The 16,872-nt window shown below is 43.8% G+C and overlaps 1 protein-coding gene across 1 annotated transcript in view; it reads left to right on the top strand.

The window, feature by feature from the left end:
• Positions 1–7,289: 7,289 nt before the first annotated feature.
• The window catches only part of RAB8B (RAB8B, member RAS oncogene family), a 57,309-nt gene continuing 47,726 nt past the window's right edge, over positions 7,290–16,872 (top strand). Inside the window, exon 1 of the mRNA XM_089671435.1 lies at positions 7,290–7,496. Within this exon, the coding sequence (XP_089527561.1) occupies positions 7,373–7,496 (124 nt within the window). The 5' untranslated portion in view covers positions 7,290–7,372. The remainder of the gene's footprint in view (positions 7,497–16,872) is intronic.

The raw sequence follows: 16,872 nt of genomic DNA on the forward strand, positions 1-16,872 counted from the left end.
CTGTCAATTAACATAACTCCCCAACATTGGATTTCTAGGAATGTAGTAGACAGGGCACTAAAACAATGGCGTTATTCATTGCTCAGATACTGAATCTCTGATTAAAATGTAGGCTATTGTGGGGGCAATGACTGTGCAAATAAATGACAAAGAACAAATAGAACAGTCATTTGTAGTATCAATGGCGTTTATAATGGGATATATATTTATAAAACATTCCTGGGAAATTTTTGGACTTTTCAATGGGAAGGTCAGAGGTGTCTCCGTAAAATGAGATAATCCACCACGCCTTCTGATGTCAAGTGTCTTCAGGCCAAAGGACCAGCACATTACTTTCCACTCTCGTACAGCCAATAAATAGGGATGATAAAAATCTCAATCATTCCCAATTCATACCTTTAACCCAATGATCATGAAGACATTTTGGCACTACCAGTAACACTGAATTTTTTAAAACAGGTTTACCGAGATGGTGCAACCATGGAAGTTTGCTGTGAAAACCTATATATACTTGTTTAGCTCAAAAAATTTCAATATGATGCAACCTTAGATTGTACGCCCCTTGAGGGTTAGGGACTGATGTGAATGTACTATATATATGTAAAGTGCTGTGTACATTGACGGTGCTATATAAGTACCTGAAATAAATAAAATAAATAGATAACTGCATTTGAAGTATATAACTATTCTAAATACCAGCAACAGCGCTGTCTTTTTACACCGGGTACATGGGGGCCCTTGCAGTTTCCACCCCCCAGTGGGCAGAATCACATGTAGACAGGAGGGGGTCCTAAACCCAGGACCCTGCATTCACTATATCTGGTCTCCCACAGTGTTCAGAACATGGAAATGCAATTATTTTAGTAAATATAAACTGCTAAATACCTTTTCTCATCAAAAGTATTTAGCAGTTTTGTGACTTCAGCAGAGCACTGGTTAAATCTTGTAGGAGGAGTTTTCTTTCTGCTCTAGGATGATGCACAACCCCTGACCTCTGTCTGGACAGTTCTGATTGGCCCTGTTCTGATCATATGCACTCTCCCAAGAAAAAAAAAACCCTCTCCAGCAATACACACTAAACTGAGCATGTGCAGAAGGGCTACGGGTTCAGTCTGCCTTATCAGCATGGACATTTGAACAAGAGAAGGGGCAGAGAATTCAGGATCAAACAGCCTGTGTAAAAACAATGCGGAGGATTAACCCCTTAGGTTCCACAGTGAGTATAACAAACATGCTTTACTGCATATACAGACTGATTTTACTGTTGTGGGTTTAGTAACACTTTATTTACACAGGTTCTGTGGCTGATTACGGTGGTAATTAAACTCACTTAGTGCCTTGTGTGCATTAACTTAACCTCATAACCCGTGTAATTAATATGTGTTCAGTTTTAAAGGGATGAGGTGGCAACCCTAGGGTGATTTATTGTGGCAATTGGGGGAAATTACTGGAACCGATCTTCTGTGTGGCTCTCACTACAGCAGCTGAAAGCTGCTAGAGCCACAAAAAATTGGGTCCAGTAATTTCAACCACTCGCCGCACTGATCACCTCCTCCTGTCCACTGTTGGATTACTCTGCTGCCTGGGTCCCCTGTGTGTGCCACCAACCCACAACTGGGGAGGAGAGGAGAGGAGTGGAGGGAAGCAGGCAGTGCTGCGGGGGATCTTAAGGATGGAGAGTGGGGGATAAGGCTGGCAAATGACATTGGGGAATGTGTTTCCTTAGTCTCCTTCTCTGTCTCAAAAGTGAGACTTCAGGGGTCTGTTTAGACCAGGGGCGGATTGACCATTTGGAAACTCGGACACTGCCCGAGGGCCCGAGGTCAGTAGGGGGCCCCATGAGATGCCCCTGGTACCTTTTTCATAGGCTTTTTTGAGTTTGGGCAAGGACACAGGGGGCCCATGATCCCCTATTGCCCAGGGGCCCCATGAGTTGTCAGTCCACCCCTGGTTTAGACTCCTGATATCTACCAAAGACCCCACCACCCAACAGTGTGAAAAAAAAATGTAAAAACCTATTTTTAAAAAATGTAATAAAAACTTTTTAAAAAAATGTAACAAATTAGACTAAAATTTCTAATGAGACTAAAAAGCCACTCCCAATATGTAGCAAAATTCAGCCCCACCCACTGTTTGCCATGGCATGCGTGGGGCCCCTGTGCATTATTTTGCCCAGGGGCCCATGATGCTAGTAAGATGGAACTGACCAGCAAGCTTCCTGATCAAAACCTTTTGGTCTTTGGTTTATGTATTTTATTCAGGAAATATAGAATTTCTCATCAGTCCCTAACCCAGAGAAGTTTCCAATCTAATATACCTACCCCAGTTGTATATCACAATCTCTTTCTAAGTAGTTGCCACAGTCAGTTTTGAAATGATTTCCAAGAAATGTATGCTGTAGAGAAGGCTTATGATCATTCTGGAAGAACAGGGAGCCCCACAGCTCTCATGTTTACTACATTGGAGGCCCAATATTCCTTTTCCATTTAAAATTCTGTCATTCAATAAAAATGGTCAGCACAGTTAACCCTTTTGCTGTCAGAGCCCTTTTTTGCATTTTTTTGCACACATTTAAAAAATTCACTTTAGGCCTGAAGATTACTTAAAATACACTAAAGTAAATTTTAGAATACACAAACACACTATATTACCCATTTTTTGATAAAGTATTAAAAAATTATATTGTGAAAAGTAAATAAATAAACAAAATATCCAGAATGCGTGTGCCCATGTAACGGCATTAAACTGTAGTACTAAAGATTCCACAGGTGATAGTTTAACCACTTGAGCTCTGGAAGGTTCTACCGCCTCCATTTTTGCACTACATTTAACTGGCAATTGAGCGGTCATGTGTCCAAATGAAATTGATATCATTTTTTTCACACAAATAGAGCTTTCTTTTGGTGGTATTTGATCGCCACTGTTTTTATTTTAAATATTTTTATTATACACTGCTCAAAAAATTTAAAGGAACACTTTTTAATCAGAGTATAGCATCAAGTCAATTAAACTCCTGGGATATTGATCTGGTTGGTTAAGTAGCAGAGGGGGTTGTTAATCAGTTTCTGCTGCTTTGGTGTTAATGAAATTAACAACAGGTGCACTAGATGGGCAACAATGAGACGACCCCCAAAACAGGAATGGTTTTACAGGTGGGGGCCACTGACATTTTTTTCCCTGTTCATCTTTTCTGACTGTTGTTCACTAGTTTTACTTTTAGCTAGGGTCAGTGTCACTACTGGTAGCATGAGGCTGTACCTGGACCCTACAGAGGTTGCACAGGCAGTCCAACTCCTCCAGGATGGCACATCAATATGTTCCATTGCCAGAAGGTTTGCTGTGTCTCCCAGCACAGTCTCAAGAGTATGGAGGAGATTCCAGGAGACAGGCAGTTACTCTAGGAGGGCTGAACAGGGCCATAGAAGGTCATTAACCCATCAGCAGTACCGGTGTCTGCTCCTTTGTGCAAGGAGGAACAGGATGAGCTCTGCCAGAGCCCTGCAAAATGATCTCCAGCAGACCACTGGTGTGAATGTCTCTGACCAAATAATCAGAAACAGACTTCATGAGGGTGGCCTGAGGGCCCAATGTCCTCTAGTGGGCCCTGTGCTCACTGCCTGGCACCATAGAGCTCGATTGACATTTCCCATTGAACACCAGAATTGGCAGGTCTGTTACTGGTGCCCTGTGCTTTTCACAGATGAGAGCAGGTTCACCCTGAGCACATGTGACAGACGTGAAAGGGTCTGGAGAAGCAGTGGAGAATGTTATGCTGCCTGTAACATCGTTCAGCATGACCATTTTGTTGGTGGGTCAGTGATGGTCTGGGGAGGCATATCCATGGAGGGACACACAGACCTCTACAGGCTATACAACGGCACCCTGACTGCCATTAGGTATCAGGATGAAATCCTTGGCCAATTGTCAGACCCTACGCTGGTGCAGGGGGTCCTGGGTTCCTCCTGGTGCACGACAATGCCCGGCATCATGTGGCAAGAGTATGCAGGAAGTTCCTGGAGGATGAAGGAATTGATACCACTGACTGGTCCCCACGCTCGCCTGACCTAAATCCAATAGAACACCTCTGGGATATCATGTTTCAGTCCATCAGACGCCGCCAGGTTGCACCTCAGACTGTCCAGAAGCTCAGTGATGCCCTGGTCCAGATCTGGGAGGAAATACTCCAGGACACCATCCTTCTCATTAGGAGCATGCCCCGATATTATCAGGCATGCATACAAGCACGTGGGGGCCATACAAACTACTGATTACCATTTTGAGTGGCTGCAATGACATTTCAATTCGTGGGAAAAAAAGGATGTACATTTCATTTGGGTGCAGCATTGCATGATCGCGCAATTGTCAGTTAAAGTAATGCAGCGCAATAATGCAGAAAATGGCCTGGTCAGGAAGGGGGGTAAATCCTAAGGAGGACAAGTGGATAAATGAAAAAAAAATGTCAAAATAAAAGCAATATTCTTTTAGTTTCTGCTATAAAACACCCCCCCCTCCCAAAATTTAAAAAAAATCTTATTTCTTCATAAACTTTGGCAAAAATGTATTTTTCTACATGTCTTTGGTAAAAAAATATTCCAATAAGTGTATATTTGGTTTGCGTGCACGTTATATATACTGGAACTTTAATTTATTTATACTATTAATGGCGGCAATCAGTGACATAGTGGGACTGTTATAGTGCGGTGGGCTATCTGACACTAACTGATGCTGGATGGGATCTGGCTAAATCATGCTGACATCTCCAGTGACACTAATGCAGTGATATGTGCTAATAATAAAATGTACTAATGACACTATCTAGGGGGTTAACATTTAGGGGCAACCAAAGGGTTAAATGTGAGCCTACCAATGTTTACTTTGTGTACCTTGTGCTGTAATACTAAGCAATGTGCCAGTTTTTACTCCCTTCTTTGCAGGGAAACAAAAGACGGCACATTGCCACTGCCTGTAGAGAGCCATGTATTGTTTACCAACACGGGGCTCCCTTCTGTCATTTGCTGAACCGATCAGCGGGTTCCAGCCATAAATCATTGGCCGGGACTTGTTGATTGGCATGTGCAGTAGTGAATGACAGTACAGCCAGGCTCCCTACCTGGAAAAGCTGGATCACATACATGTACATGATTCGGTGCAGTGGAGCCGCTCTGCTGCAATATATCTGGAAAGTGGTTAAAAGCTCCTACTTAGCCCATAATTAACCATGAATAAGACTTGGTCTGCGGCTAAAGGTGAGCGGTTTTTATGCGTTCCTGTTTCAATGGACTGCCTATCTGTGAAAAATGCAGAAAGGAAGAACCTGATTGGTTTATGCATCAACAACAACAAACAATAGGTGCAAAATGGCTGTAAACTGAACTGAAGATGGAGGTACAAACTGAAATAAACAGATGTAAACTGAACTGAAGATGGAGGTACAAACTGAAATAAACGGATGTAAACTGAACTGAAGACAGACGTAAAAAAAGTAAACAGAATCAGTTTTTTTCTTAGCAAAATCATGATTGAGGCTTGGTTCACACCAATGCGATTTTTAGTGCATCATGCAGAAACGCACTACAGTCCATTCAACATGGTCAACTATGGGACACGCTCACATCTACAGTATGTGTTTATCAGCAGCTGCTTTTTTGGAAAGGGTCAGGGACTTTTTAAAACACAACACTGTGCATTCTTAGTTCAACAGAAGTGCATGTAGTGCGTTTTATTTTTTTTATGTGTTTTTTTTTTTCTCTTTTGCCAATAGGAAAGTATTGACTTTGATGTGGCCTTGGATGGGGGTGACTTTGGTGCAACTTTGGATGGGGGTGACTTTGGTGCAACTTTGGATGGGTGTGACTTTGGTGCAACTTTGGATGGCTGCATCTTTGATGCAACTTTGAATGCGTGCGACTTTGATGCAACTTTGGATGGGTGCGACTTTGATGCAACTTTGGATGCGTGCGACTTTGATGCAACTTTGGATGGGTGCGACTTTGATGCAACTTTGGATGGGTGTAACTTTGATGCAACTTTGGGTGCGACTTTGATGCAACTTTGGGTGCGACTTTGATGCAACTTTGGATGGGTGCGACTTTGGTGCAACTTTGGATGGGTGCGACTTTGGTGCAACTTTGGATGGGTGCGACTTTGGTGCAACTTTGGATGGGTGCGACTTTGGTGCAACTTTGGATGCGTGCGACTTTGGTGCAACTTTGGATGGGGGGACTTTGGTGTAACTTTGGATGGGTGCGACTTTGGTGCAACTTTGGATGCGTGTGACTTTGGTGCAACTTTGGATGGGGGGACTTTGGTGCAACTTTGGATGGGTGCAACTTTGATGCAACTTTGGATGGGGGGACTTTGGTGCAACTTTGGATGGGTGCGACTTTGGTGCAACTTTGGATGGGTGCGACTTTGGTGCAACTTTGGATGGGGGGACTTTGGTGCAACTTTGGATGGGTGCGACTTTGATGCAAGTTTGGATGGGTGCGACTTTGATGCAACTTTGACTGTAGAAAACACAAGCACTGGAACACATGTGGTGTGAACTGGCCCTCAAAGTCAATACTTTCCTATTGGCAAAACCCCCTCCGCAAAACGCTTAAAAAATGTGTGTTCAAAAACGCAAAATGCACCAAATGCATCAATCAGCGGTCTGAACCTAGCCTGAAGGGATGACGGTGGGATGGAAGGCCCCTGAGCTGCGTTGACACCTGAGCAGAGCATTCCTGTTCATGCCCACAAGGCCAATAGCCCAGCATGTCAGGCCTCAGGCCACACTGTGCCCTGGGGAGAAGAGGCATGATGAACATCTCGGTGCTCCAAGTTCCAAGCAAACTGCACTGTCACCAGAACAGAGAGCAGGCTGGACAAAGCTGACTGGACCCTTCCAATGACGGTGTCACCCAAAAGATGGGGGTGGATGTTATTTCTCCACAAAACTGGAGTTACGCTTTATTTTGCTGTAGCCGGCCATACTCACTTCATACACTAGAGGGAGTCATAACGCTATGATCGACCACTTCCAGCTTGAGGTACTACACATCCCAAGAGGCTTTGCTACATTCCGGCTAATCAGGACACGCATACGGGGCGTGGCCTCCAGTCAGCGCAGCCAGTATGCAGAGGACTACATTTCCCGCGTTGCCTTGCGCCAGTCCAGCTAATTAGGTAGAAGAGGCGGGGATAGCGTGGGCGCGTCACCCGTCTCCGGGGTGACACCGGCCTTTGGGGTCCCGCCTCTCATTCTCTATTGGCGATCGGGTGGAAGGAAAGGTGACGTCAACAGTAGAGTCCCCAATCCCGGCATCCTATTGGTGTGAGCGGTCCCGGCGGGCCGGCGGTGGCTCCTGTTCCCAGGGAGGAAAGTGTGAAGATGGCGAAGACGTACGACTACCTGTTCAAACTGCTGCTGATCGGGGACAGCGGGGTGGGGAAGACGTGCCTGCTCTTTAGGTTCAGTGAGGACGCCTTCAACACCACCTTCATCTCCACCATCGGTGAGTGCCATGGCCACACCCACCGCTCACCGGGCTGAGGTCCCCTATACCAGGCGGACCCTGCTGTCCTTCCCTCCTAGCACTCTCCAGGCTTCATGGAGCTCAGAGCAGCCAATATACTGCGTGAGCCCAGCCTAGAGCGGGTGTTGTATGCTGCAGGGAAGGGGAAGCAGCCGGCAGCTTGGGTTATGCTGACTGTGTCCCCATGGGGGGGATTTCCACTTCACTTCCTGTCCCACAGATGCAACAGGAAGTCAAATCAAAGCCCTACAAAGTGAGGGGGGGTGTCCTCTCTTACACTCAGTTTACACCAGTAAAAATAGGTGGTTGATCTGTGTTTTTGCTGCCCCCTCTATGACTGCTCAACACATATGGTGGCTGTAATGCTCAGGGGCCACACGTATGCTTTGTGTTCTGAGCTGCACAAACGCTGAGCTTTCAAAGCCGACTCCTGGTCCCGGACTGAGAGTCTGTTCACACCAGATCTAGCAGGACTGTGTTGGGCACCTGATCCAGCGCATGATCAGGCAAAATGCCGTCCGTGCCCCCTTCACACAACCATGTTGCAGTGGGAAGCAATTCATAATCTCACACTGCAGAGTAACCAGCAACTTCATGAAATGTGATTATTCAACATTTCAATAAAGTTTTATTCTTTTTTTTAAAGAAAGTGACCAGAAGAATGCACTGTGATGGGCCTCACTGCACCGCACCCCAGCCACTGCATTGTAACTGGTATGATCTAGCCTTGACAATCAGTAGCCGACGGGACTGGTTTACAATCGTGTCTGCTTTGACAGTGGTCACATGATCGCTGATCCTTGCCTCCCATTGGTTGTTCACAACTATTTGAAGGGGCAACAGGGCAGGTAGGAAGAGCGGAACTAAACCCTCCGATTCTTTGCAGCCATCTGTTTGATCTTCAACTGCCATTGTGCTGCACATGTGATCAGTTATGACACCATTTGATGGTTTGACAGCTTGGTTGAGAACACAAGTAAATGTGACCGTTGGCATTCCCGGCATATATGCTGCAAATGGAACTGTTTTTTTGTTTTTTTTAAACTGTTAAATTGATGGCTTTGGTTCCACTGTGAAGTGGAACTAAACCCTATTTTTTTTTTCAGCCTCCTATCTCCTCCTCATCCATCCTTCCTTCTTCTTTTTTTTTTTTTTTTTTTTTCTTTTCTAGCCAAGGAAGCTTCCATCTTTGGCTTCTGTTTGATCTTCAACTGCCATGGTGCTGCATGTGTCGAGCTGTGACACCAGTCATTTGATGGTTTGACAGTTTGGTTGAGAACACAAGCAAATGTGACAGTTAGTATTCCGGGCACATGCTGGGAATGTAACAGTTTTTTTTTAAAGTGTTAAATTGATGGGTTTAGTTCCACTTTAAAGTGGAACTAAACCCTCCTATGATTTTTTTTTTTTTTTTTAAGCCAAGGAAGCTGCCATCTCAGTTTGATCTTCAACTGCCATGCTGCTGCACATGTGATCAGTTATGACTCCAACTATTTGATGGTTTGACAGTTTGGTTGAGAGCACACGCAAATGTGACATTTACATTCTTGGCATGCCCAGAATGTACCTGTTTTCTGAAACCATTAAATTGATGGGTTTAGTTCCACTTTAAGCTGCAAAGACAGTTGGACGGGGTGTACACATGATATGGCTGTGACATTTTGCTTTGGGGCACAGCAAAGATGATCTCTCCTTGCTGTGTTTGGTGGGCAATAATGCCAATGAGCTCAACCCATTCAAGAGAAGTGCTAGACTTATGATTGCGGCATTCGCATTATAAAAGTCCATTTGGTTGTCCAGAAAAATAAAGTAACAGGCAGTCAGGTGGTGGTAGGATCGCCTCCTGAGTACCTGTCCACTGCACCCGTCCACTCTCTGAAAAGCAATTCACTCCACATCACTGTTTAAAGAGCGATTCAGGTGTAAATAAGCCTTTAGATCACTCTTGCCTTGTGTTCTGGTGACAACTGTAAAGTCTGAAGGGGATTATACATGATACAATCTGGTTGTATAGTCTTCTTTATGGTGGTCATACACCTAATGAGGTGATGGAAGGATTCTTCGATCCAGGAATAATGATAAAGACACAGACCACTTCATAAATCGATGTAGAGTAAAATCTGTCAATTTCATTGAATTCTGCTGAGCAGTCTGGACAGAAAATCTGATCATAGGGGAAGCAGATTATTCGGTATGATGGTGAAATGTATGGCATGTTGAGTGATCTTTTCCATCTTCTGATCGGACTGTAAATCTGTTGAAAATACGATCATACTGTATATAGAATCATTCAGTCTGTGACCACCATCAGATCTGTCATCACCTATGTAGTGTAAGGGTCAGTCTGATTGGATGTAAATTAATTGACTTGTATAGGTTTGTCCTCATACTACATATCTGGTGATAGTCATACACTTCAAGACATTATTGAGTTCTGTTCCAAACCATCTCTTCCAATAGGAATAACCAATCTATAATTGACAACCCATGTGATTGATATGCCACGCACGGGGAAGAGGATTTTGGTTGTCAACCGCTTGTCCCTTTTGAACAGTTTGGAACGCCTGGGGGGCAGGAAGGATTGGTGATCATGTGACCTCTATCACATTGGTCACATGATCTGAAGCCGGTCCCACAAGCTACTGATCTTTAGTTGAGACTGAGTGCTGTCTTTGACAGCTCAGTCTTTGTGCTGGGAGTGTGCAGTGAGCGTACTCTCATCACATAAACATTGGTTGTCTAGTAACTCCTATGTGTGGCCTGTGGGTGTTAAAGCCCAGCCTTTTGCTGCTGCACGTGTTGGGATTGTAAAGGGGTTAAGATACAATTGTAATTTATTATATTTTTGTAATTCAATCGTATCTGTTTCCACCATGTAATCTTATCAAATCAAAATACGATTGCATTCATGATCAGTCAACCAATAACTTTCCACTCTGGCCAACCAACTCGGTTTGATTGAATCTGACCTAAATCAAGGCTATATCTATGAGCAATTATGGCTGGTTGATTGTTTGTAGATTCTTTTTGATTGAATCGCATTGATTGAATAATAAAATTGAAATATGTATGGCTACCACAAAGTGGTTGTAAAGGCTCAGGGTTTTTTACCTTCATGCATTCTATGATAAATAACCTGTGTGCCCCTCCCCTCCCAAATATTTACCTGAGCCCCATCGCAATCCAGTGTTGTCCTCCATGGCTGAGACAGCAGGGGGGAGCAATTGGCTTCCAATGTTGTCAATCACAGCCAGTGAGCCAATGAGGAGAGAAAGGATGCAGGGCTGTGTATGAATAGACACACAAAGCAGCAGCTCAGGAGCAAGCCTGCTTGGGTGCCCCTTTAGCAAGCTGCTTGCTCTGGAGGCACTAGGCAGGAGGGAGGGGTCAGGATGGGAACCCAAGAAGAGGAGGACCGGGGCTGCTCTGTGCAAAACCAATGTACGGAGCAGGTAATTATAACTTTTGTATGTTATTTTAAAAAGAAAAATATTATACCATACACTATACAATCTGATAGTACAATCTCTTTTAGATCTACTATAAACTTTGTAGTATAAGGGCCTGCCTGACTGGATACAATTTGATTGGATAGTTTTAGGTATGTCCTCATTACATAGCTTCAGTAGATTTAAAGGAGATTGTACAGAGCTCGTCCAAGTCATTATGAACGGTACTTATATAGCGCCGTCAATTTTACTCGTGTATATATATGTATGTTGTACATTCACATCAGTCCCTAACCCTCAAGGGGCGTACAATCTAAGGTCCCTAACTCACATTCATACATACACATACTAGGGCACTTTTAGACAGGATCCAGTTAACCTACCAGCATGTCTTTGGAGTGTTGGAGGAAGCCAGAGTACCCAGAGGAAACCCACGCAGGCACAGGGAGAACATGCAAACTCCAGGCAGGTGGTACTGTGGTTGAGATTCTAACCAATGACCGCAGTACTGTCAGGCGGAAGTGCTAACCATCTAGCCACTCTGCTGCCTTAGGTAGTGTGTTTGCCACCCTAACGCTGGTTGTAAACTTTACAGTCTGATTGTACAGTTTCCTTTGTATTTACTAAATCTGTGTAATAGGAGGACACACCAAAGCTATCCTTTCAATTAGTATCCAATCAGGCACACCTCTGCAGTACATAGTTAATGGTAGATCTAAAGCAGATTGTAGTATCAGAATGTATGGTCAGCTTAAAGGAAATTGGATTTTGTAGCGTCTGGCCAGCTTTAGATTTGTCATCGCTGTATAGTTGGGTGATAATAGTCAGTAGGACAGATGGGGTAAATCTACCCAGCGGGGACACAGACAGCAATACAAATCTGCCACACGGTCTAACCCTTCCCTCCTCTTTCCAGAACTATGAAAGACTGTTTTGAGCTGTACATTCACTTTACATCTGTCAGCTCCTTCTATCAGATCTTTTTCAGTGAAGGTGATTGTCGCTCTCTGAGGTCTTGTTTTGCTGTCTGGGTTATAGGAGTCCCTGTAAATTATGGTATTCGAATCATTTTCAATCAAGCCATTCTTTGTAAGTGTTTTCTGATCGGTAAAGATCATTGGGGGAAATTTATACAATTTAGTGTGTGTGAGAAATCTCGGTGTGTGTGGAGGACATGTGTGGTATGCAAGCAGTCTGTACACAGTGCGGGGGAGTAATGCAATGGGGTTGGTTTACTAAAACTGCAGAGTGCAAAATCTGGTCCAGCTGTGCATGGTAGCCAATCGGCTTCTAACTTCAGGGCGTTTTCACAGACCCTCTCACAGCCCTGAAGGAGGGGCGAAAAGCGTTGACGCATTTCTGGCTTCGCCATCCAACGTACCACTTCACTTCCAGTGAGTGGAGCGCATGCTGGCCTGTGGCGCTTTCAGGGGCCATCTTGCTAGAGGGTGGATTTTAATATGCTGTCATCTATTTCTGACAGGGAGATCTTTACCCTCGTGATGTGGCGTTTTGGCTTCCAGATAAATAATAAATGCTGATTACATTCTTTTAAGATGTGAGTGATTTGGTATTTGCATTCATTCTGTTTGAGTTTTGCAGTATTACACTATATACATTTATTATTACTATACAGGATTTATATAGAGCCAATGGTTTTTTCAGCACTGTACATTATAGTGGGAGACAATACAGTAACAATACAGTTCAATACAAGAGGGAATTGAGGGCCCTGCTCCTCGTAGCTTACAATCTAGGAGGGAGGGGTGAATGGTACAGTAGGTAGTAACTGGGGGGGGGGTGGACTGGTTGGAAGAGTAGAGGATTCCAGAATTAGCAGAGGGCGGGATAGGCTTCCCTGAAGAGATAGGTTTTCAGAGATCACCTAAAGGCATGTAGAGTAGGTGATAGTCTGATAGATGGGGGTAGGGAGTTCCAGAGGATGGGTGACACCCTGGAGAAGTCTTGGAGATGAGCATGGGAGGAGGAGGAGATCAGGGAGCTAGAGAGTAGGAGGTCTTGCGAGAAGTGAAGTGTATGGTTTGGGTGATATTTGGAGATAAGATTGGATATGTAAATTGGGGCAGTGTTGTGGATGGCTTTGTATGTCATTGTTAGTGTTTTGAATTTTATCCGTTGGGCAACTGGGAGCCAGTGGAGGGATTGGCAGAGAGGGGTGGCGGATACAGAACGGTTAGTGAGGTGGATGAGTCTGGCAGCAGCGTTCATGGTAGACTGGAGGGGGGATAGCCTGTGATGAGGTAGGCCAATGAGGGAGTTACAATAGTCAAGGCGTGATATGACAAGGGAGTGAATAAGTTGCTTAGAAAAAAAATATACATTTTTTTCTCTGTACTGATCATCCTATGGCGACTGATCTCTGGTGGTCCTGGAGGTTGGAGGCTGACTTAAACTACGGTTTGGAGTTCTGAGGCATATATCTTTACCTGCATTGGGGGATTTCCACCTAAACCTGGTGATTGGAGGCTAAGTTGAGGGGTTCTAGGATTCCTGAGCCCATATTTAAGGCGTCTTTTTTTCACCAATATCTGGTGAGTGCGGTATGTGATCTTAGCACAAACAGGTGTGAACACTGGTCAACGGTCTTGGAATAAGGGCTTTCAGTTTCATTCTACTCATCATATTCTATTATATCTTTTGGAGTGGAACTATTTAATTATTATATTTTTTTGTATTTATTATATGTTTTTGAGTGTTTTTTTTTTTTTTTTTTTTTTTTTTTTTTTTTTTTTTTTTTTAATAGAGGCTCCTAATATTTGTGCTGTCTATGGAGCCACCCCAATGGCATCTGGACATGCTGGGTCTAAATGGCGTGTGAGTTCCGCCCACCTTCTGAGTGACACTTTAGAGCCGACACACTTTTTTTTTTTTTATTTTCACACAGGCTTGGCAAAAAATACAAATAATCCCATTTTCTGTGATCGCAGGACAGAAATCAGGGGATGCGTTGTCACTGGAACAGGAAAATTTACAGGGAAAGTGGGTGGGGGAGAAAAGTATTCTGTTGCAGTCTGTGCTCTCAATAGAGGATTTTCTGTCACGTTCTACCCTGACAGGTCCAGCATATGTTTATCTCGTCCTGTATGTTTCTATCAAAGTGGAACTAAACTCTCTCAGTCAGCATGAACTATATTTAATCCTTATGCTGCTAGCATTAGTAAATGGATAGAAATTATATGTTTACACGGTTTAAACTTTTTTTTTTTTTTATAAATGTATTCAGTTGCTTCCTGGTTTCTGGCCTTGGCAAAAATGATGTCATACATCCCAGAAGTGCTCATGGGCATTTTTTTCCTTTTATCTGGAGGAGGGGCTTTCTCAGCTAAGCACACACTGTCTTGTATGCATCCCTGAGCTAAAGGCAAATGGATTCTTGGAATAAATGCAACATAATCTACTGCTCTTAAACAAAAATTTAAAAGTCAGTAGCTACATATACTGTAGCTGCTGACTTTTAAAAAACAGACACTTACCTGTCTCAGGATCCAGCAAAGTCTTCACCCGACCCAGCCCTTTGCCGGTCTTTCGGTCTAGGTGCCGACATCATAACTGTGGGCAGCCAGCTGTGACTGCTTGCAGCTTCACAGCTGGCTGCTCACTGTGCATGCGCAAGCCTCACTACGCCCCATGAATGGTCCTACAGTCCTCTGAGACCTGCGATGTGTCCCAAGAGGCTGCAAGGAGAGATGGAGGGGGTGAACTTTCCCTCCGATGGCCTGTCAAAATCAGGTACCCCCCCCCCCCCCCCCCAAAAAAAAAAAAAAAAAAAGAGGATAGGTGAAGGAAAAGTGAAAGTTTCCCTTTCGGGCGAGGTTCCACTTTAATGAAGAGGAAATGCTAGGGAGTGTTTTTCAAAGTGATTTCTCAACAAAATAAAGCAAGGAGACATGGATAGATGGGTGAGTTTTGTTTTAAATAATAAAAGTGAATTTAAGTAGTGTTTTCAGTTTGTGGTGCTCAGATACAGTGTAGTTCCACTTTAATCAGGAGAGTCTAGAACCCGTGCTGATAGCAATGTACAGGTGAAACTCGAAAAATTAGAATATTGTGCAAAAGTTCATTAATTTCAGTAATGCAACTTAAAAGGTGAAACTAATATATGAGACTCATTACATGCAAAGCAAGATAGTTCAAGCCGTGATTTGTCATAATTGTGATGATTATGGCTTACAGCTCATGAAAACCCCAAATCCACAATCTAAGAAAATTAGAATATTACATGCAATCAATAAAACAAGGATTGTACATAGAACAATATCGGACCTCTGAAAAGTATAAGCATGCATATGTACTCAGTACTTGGTTTGGGCCCCTTTTGCAGCAATTACTGCCTCAATGCGGCGTGGCATGGAAGCTATCAGCCTGTGGCACTGTTGAGGTGTTATGGAAGACCAGGATGCTTCAATAGCGGCCTTCAGCTCTTTTGCATTGTTCGGTCTCATGTCTCTCATCTTTGTCTTGGCAATGCCCCATAGATTCTCTATAGGGTTCAGGTCAGGCGAGTTTGCTGGCCAATCAAGCACAGTAATCCCACGGTCATTGAACCAGGTTTTGGTGCTTTTGGCAGTGTGGGCAGGTGCCAAGTTCTGCTGGAAAATGAAGTCAGCATCCCCATAAAGCTCGTCTGTGGAAGGAAGCATGAAGTGCTCCAAAATCTCCTGGTAGACGGCTGCGTTAACCCTGGACTTAATGAAGCACAGTGGACCAACACCAGCAGATGACATGGCTCCCCAAATCACCACAGACTGTGGAAACTTCACACTGGACTTCAAGCATCTTGCAGTGTGTGCCTCTCCATTCTTCCTCCATACTCTGGTTTCCAAATGAGATGCAAAAGTTGCTCTCATCAGAAAAGAGGACTTTGGACCACTGAGGAACAGACCAGGTAAGACGCTTCTGACATTGTTTGTTGTTCAGGAGCGGCTTGACAAGAGGAATACGACATTTGAAGCCCATGTCCAGGATCCGTCTGTGTGTGGTGGCTCTTGATGCACTGACTCCAGCCTCAGTCCCCTCCTTGTGAAAGTCCCCAACACTTTTGAATGGCCTTTTCCTGACAATCCTCTCCAGGCTGCGGTCATCCCTGCTGCTTGTGCACCTTTTTCTTCCACACTTTTCCCTGCCACATAACTTTTCTACTAATGTGCTTTGATACAGCACTTTGGGAACATCCAACTTCTTTTGCAATTACCTTTTGTGGCTTTCCCTCCTTATGGTGGGTGTCAGTGATGGTTTTCTACACAACTGTCAGGTCAGCTGTCTTTCCCATGATTGTGATTCCTACTGAACCAGACTGAGAGACCATTTAAAGGCTCAGGAACCCTTTGCAGGTGTTATGGCTTAATTAGCTGATTAGAGTGGGACACTTTGAGCTGAGAATATTGCACCTTTTCACAATATTCTAATTTTCTGAGATTGTGGATTTGGGGTTTTCATGAGCTGTAAGCCATAATCATCACAATTATGACAAATCACGGCTTGAACTATCTTGCTTTGCATGTAATGAGTCTATCTCATATATTAGTTTCACCTTTTAAGTTGCATTACTGAAATAAATGAACTTTTGCACGATATTCTAATTTTTCGAGTTTTACCTATATAGTGCTAGGGATCACTGTACATATTGTCTAACTGTAAGTTGGCCATATCCTTCTCCATTGTGACAGCTCTTTAATCATGATGATAAAACTGCATGTATTAAGCCTGTTGGTAGACTTCCAACATTGTACTTTGTTTTTTGTTCACTCAGATCTTCGAACATGATAAAACAGAGCTTTGTATTTCAGCTAAATGCTTTCAGTTTCTATTTCTTGTAGAACCCTTTTGATTCTAGCCCTCTATATTCATTGCCATGCATTTATTGCAATATCCTGTACAGACAAAAG

Source organism: Staurois parvus, unplaced genomic scaffold, assembly GCF_062004578.1.
Source record: "Staurois parvus isolate SC_StPar_1 unplaced genomic scaffold, SC_StPar_1.0 ptg000105l, whole genome shotgun sequence".
NCBI classification, from domain to species: Eukaryota; Metazoa; Chordata; class Amphibia; order Anura; family Ranidae; genus Staurois; species Staurois parvus.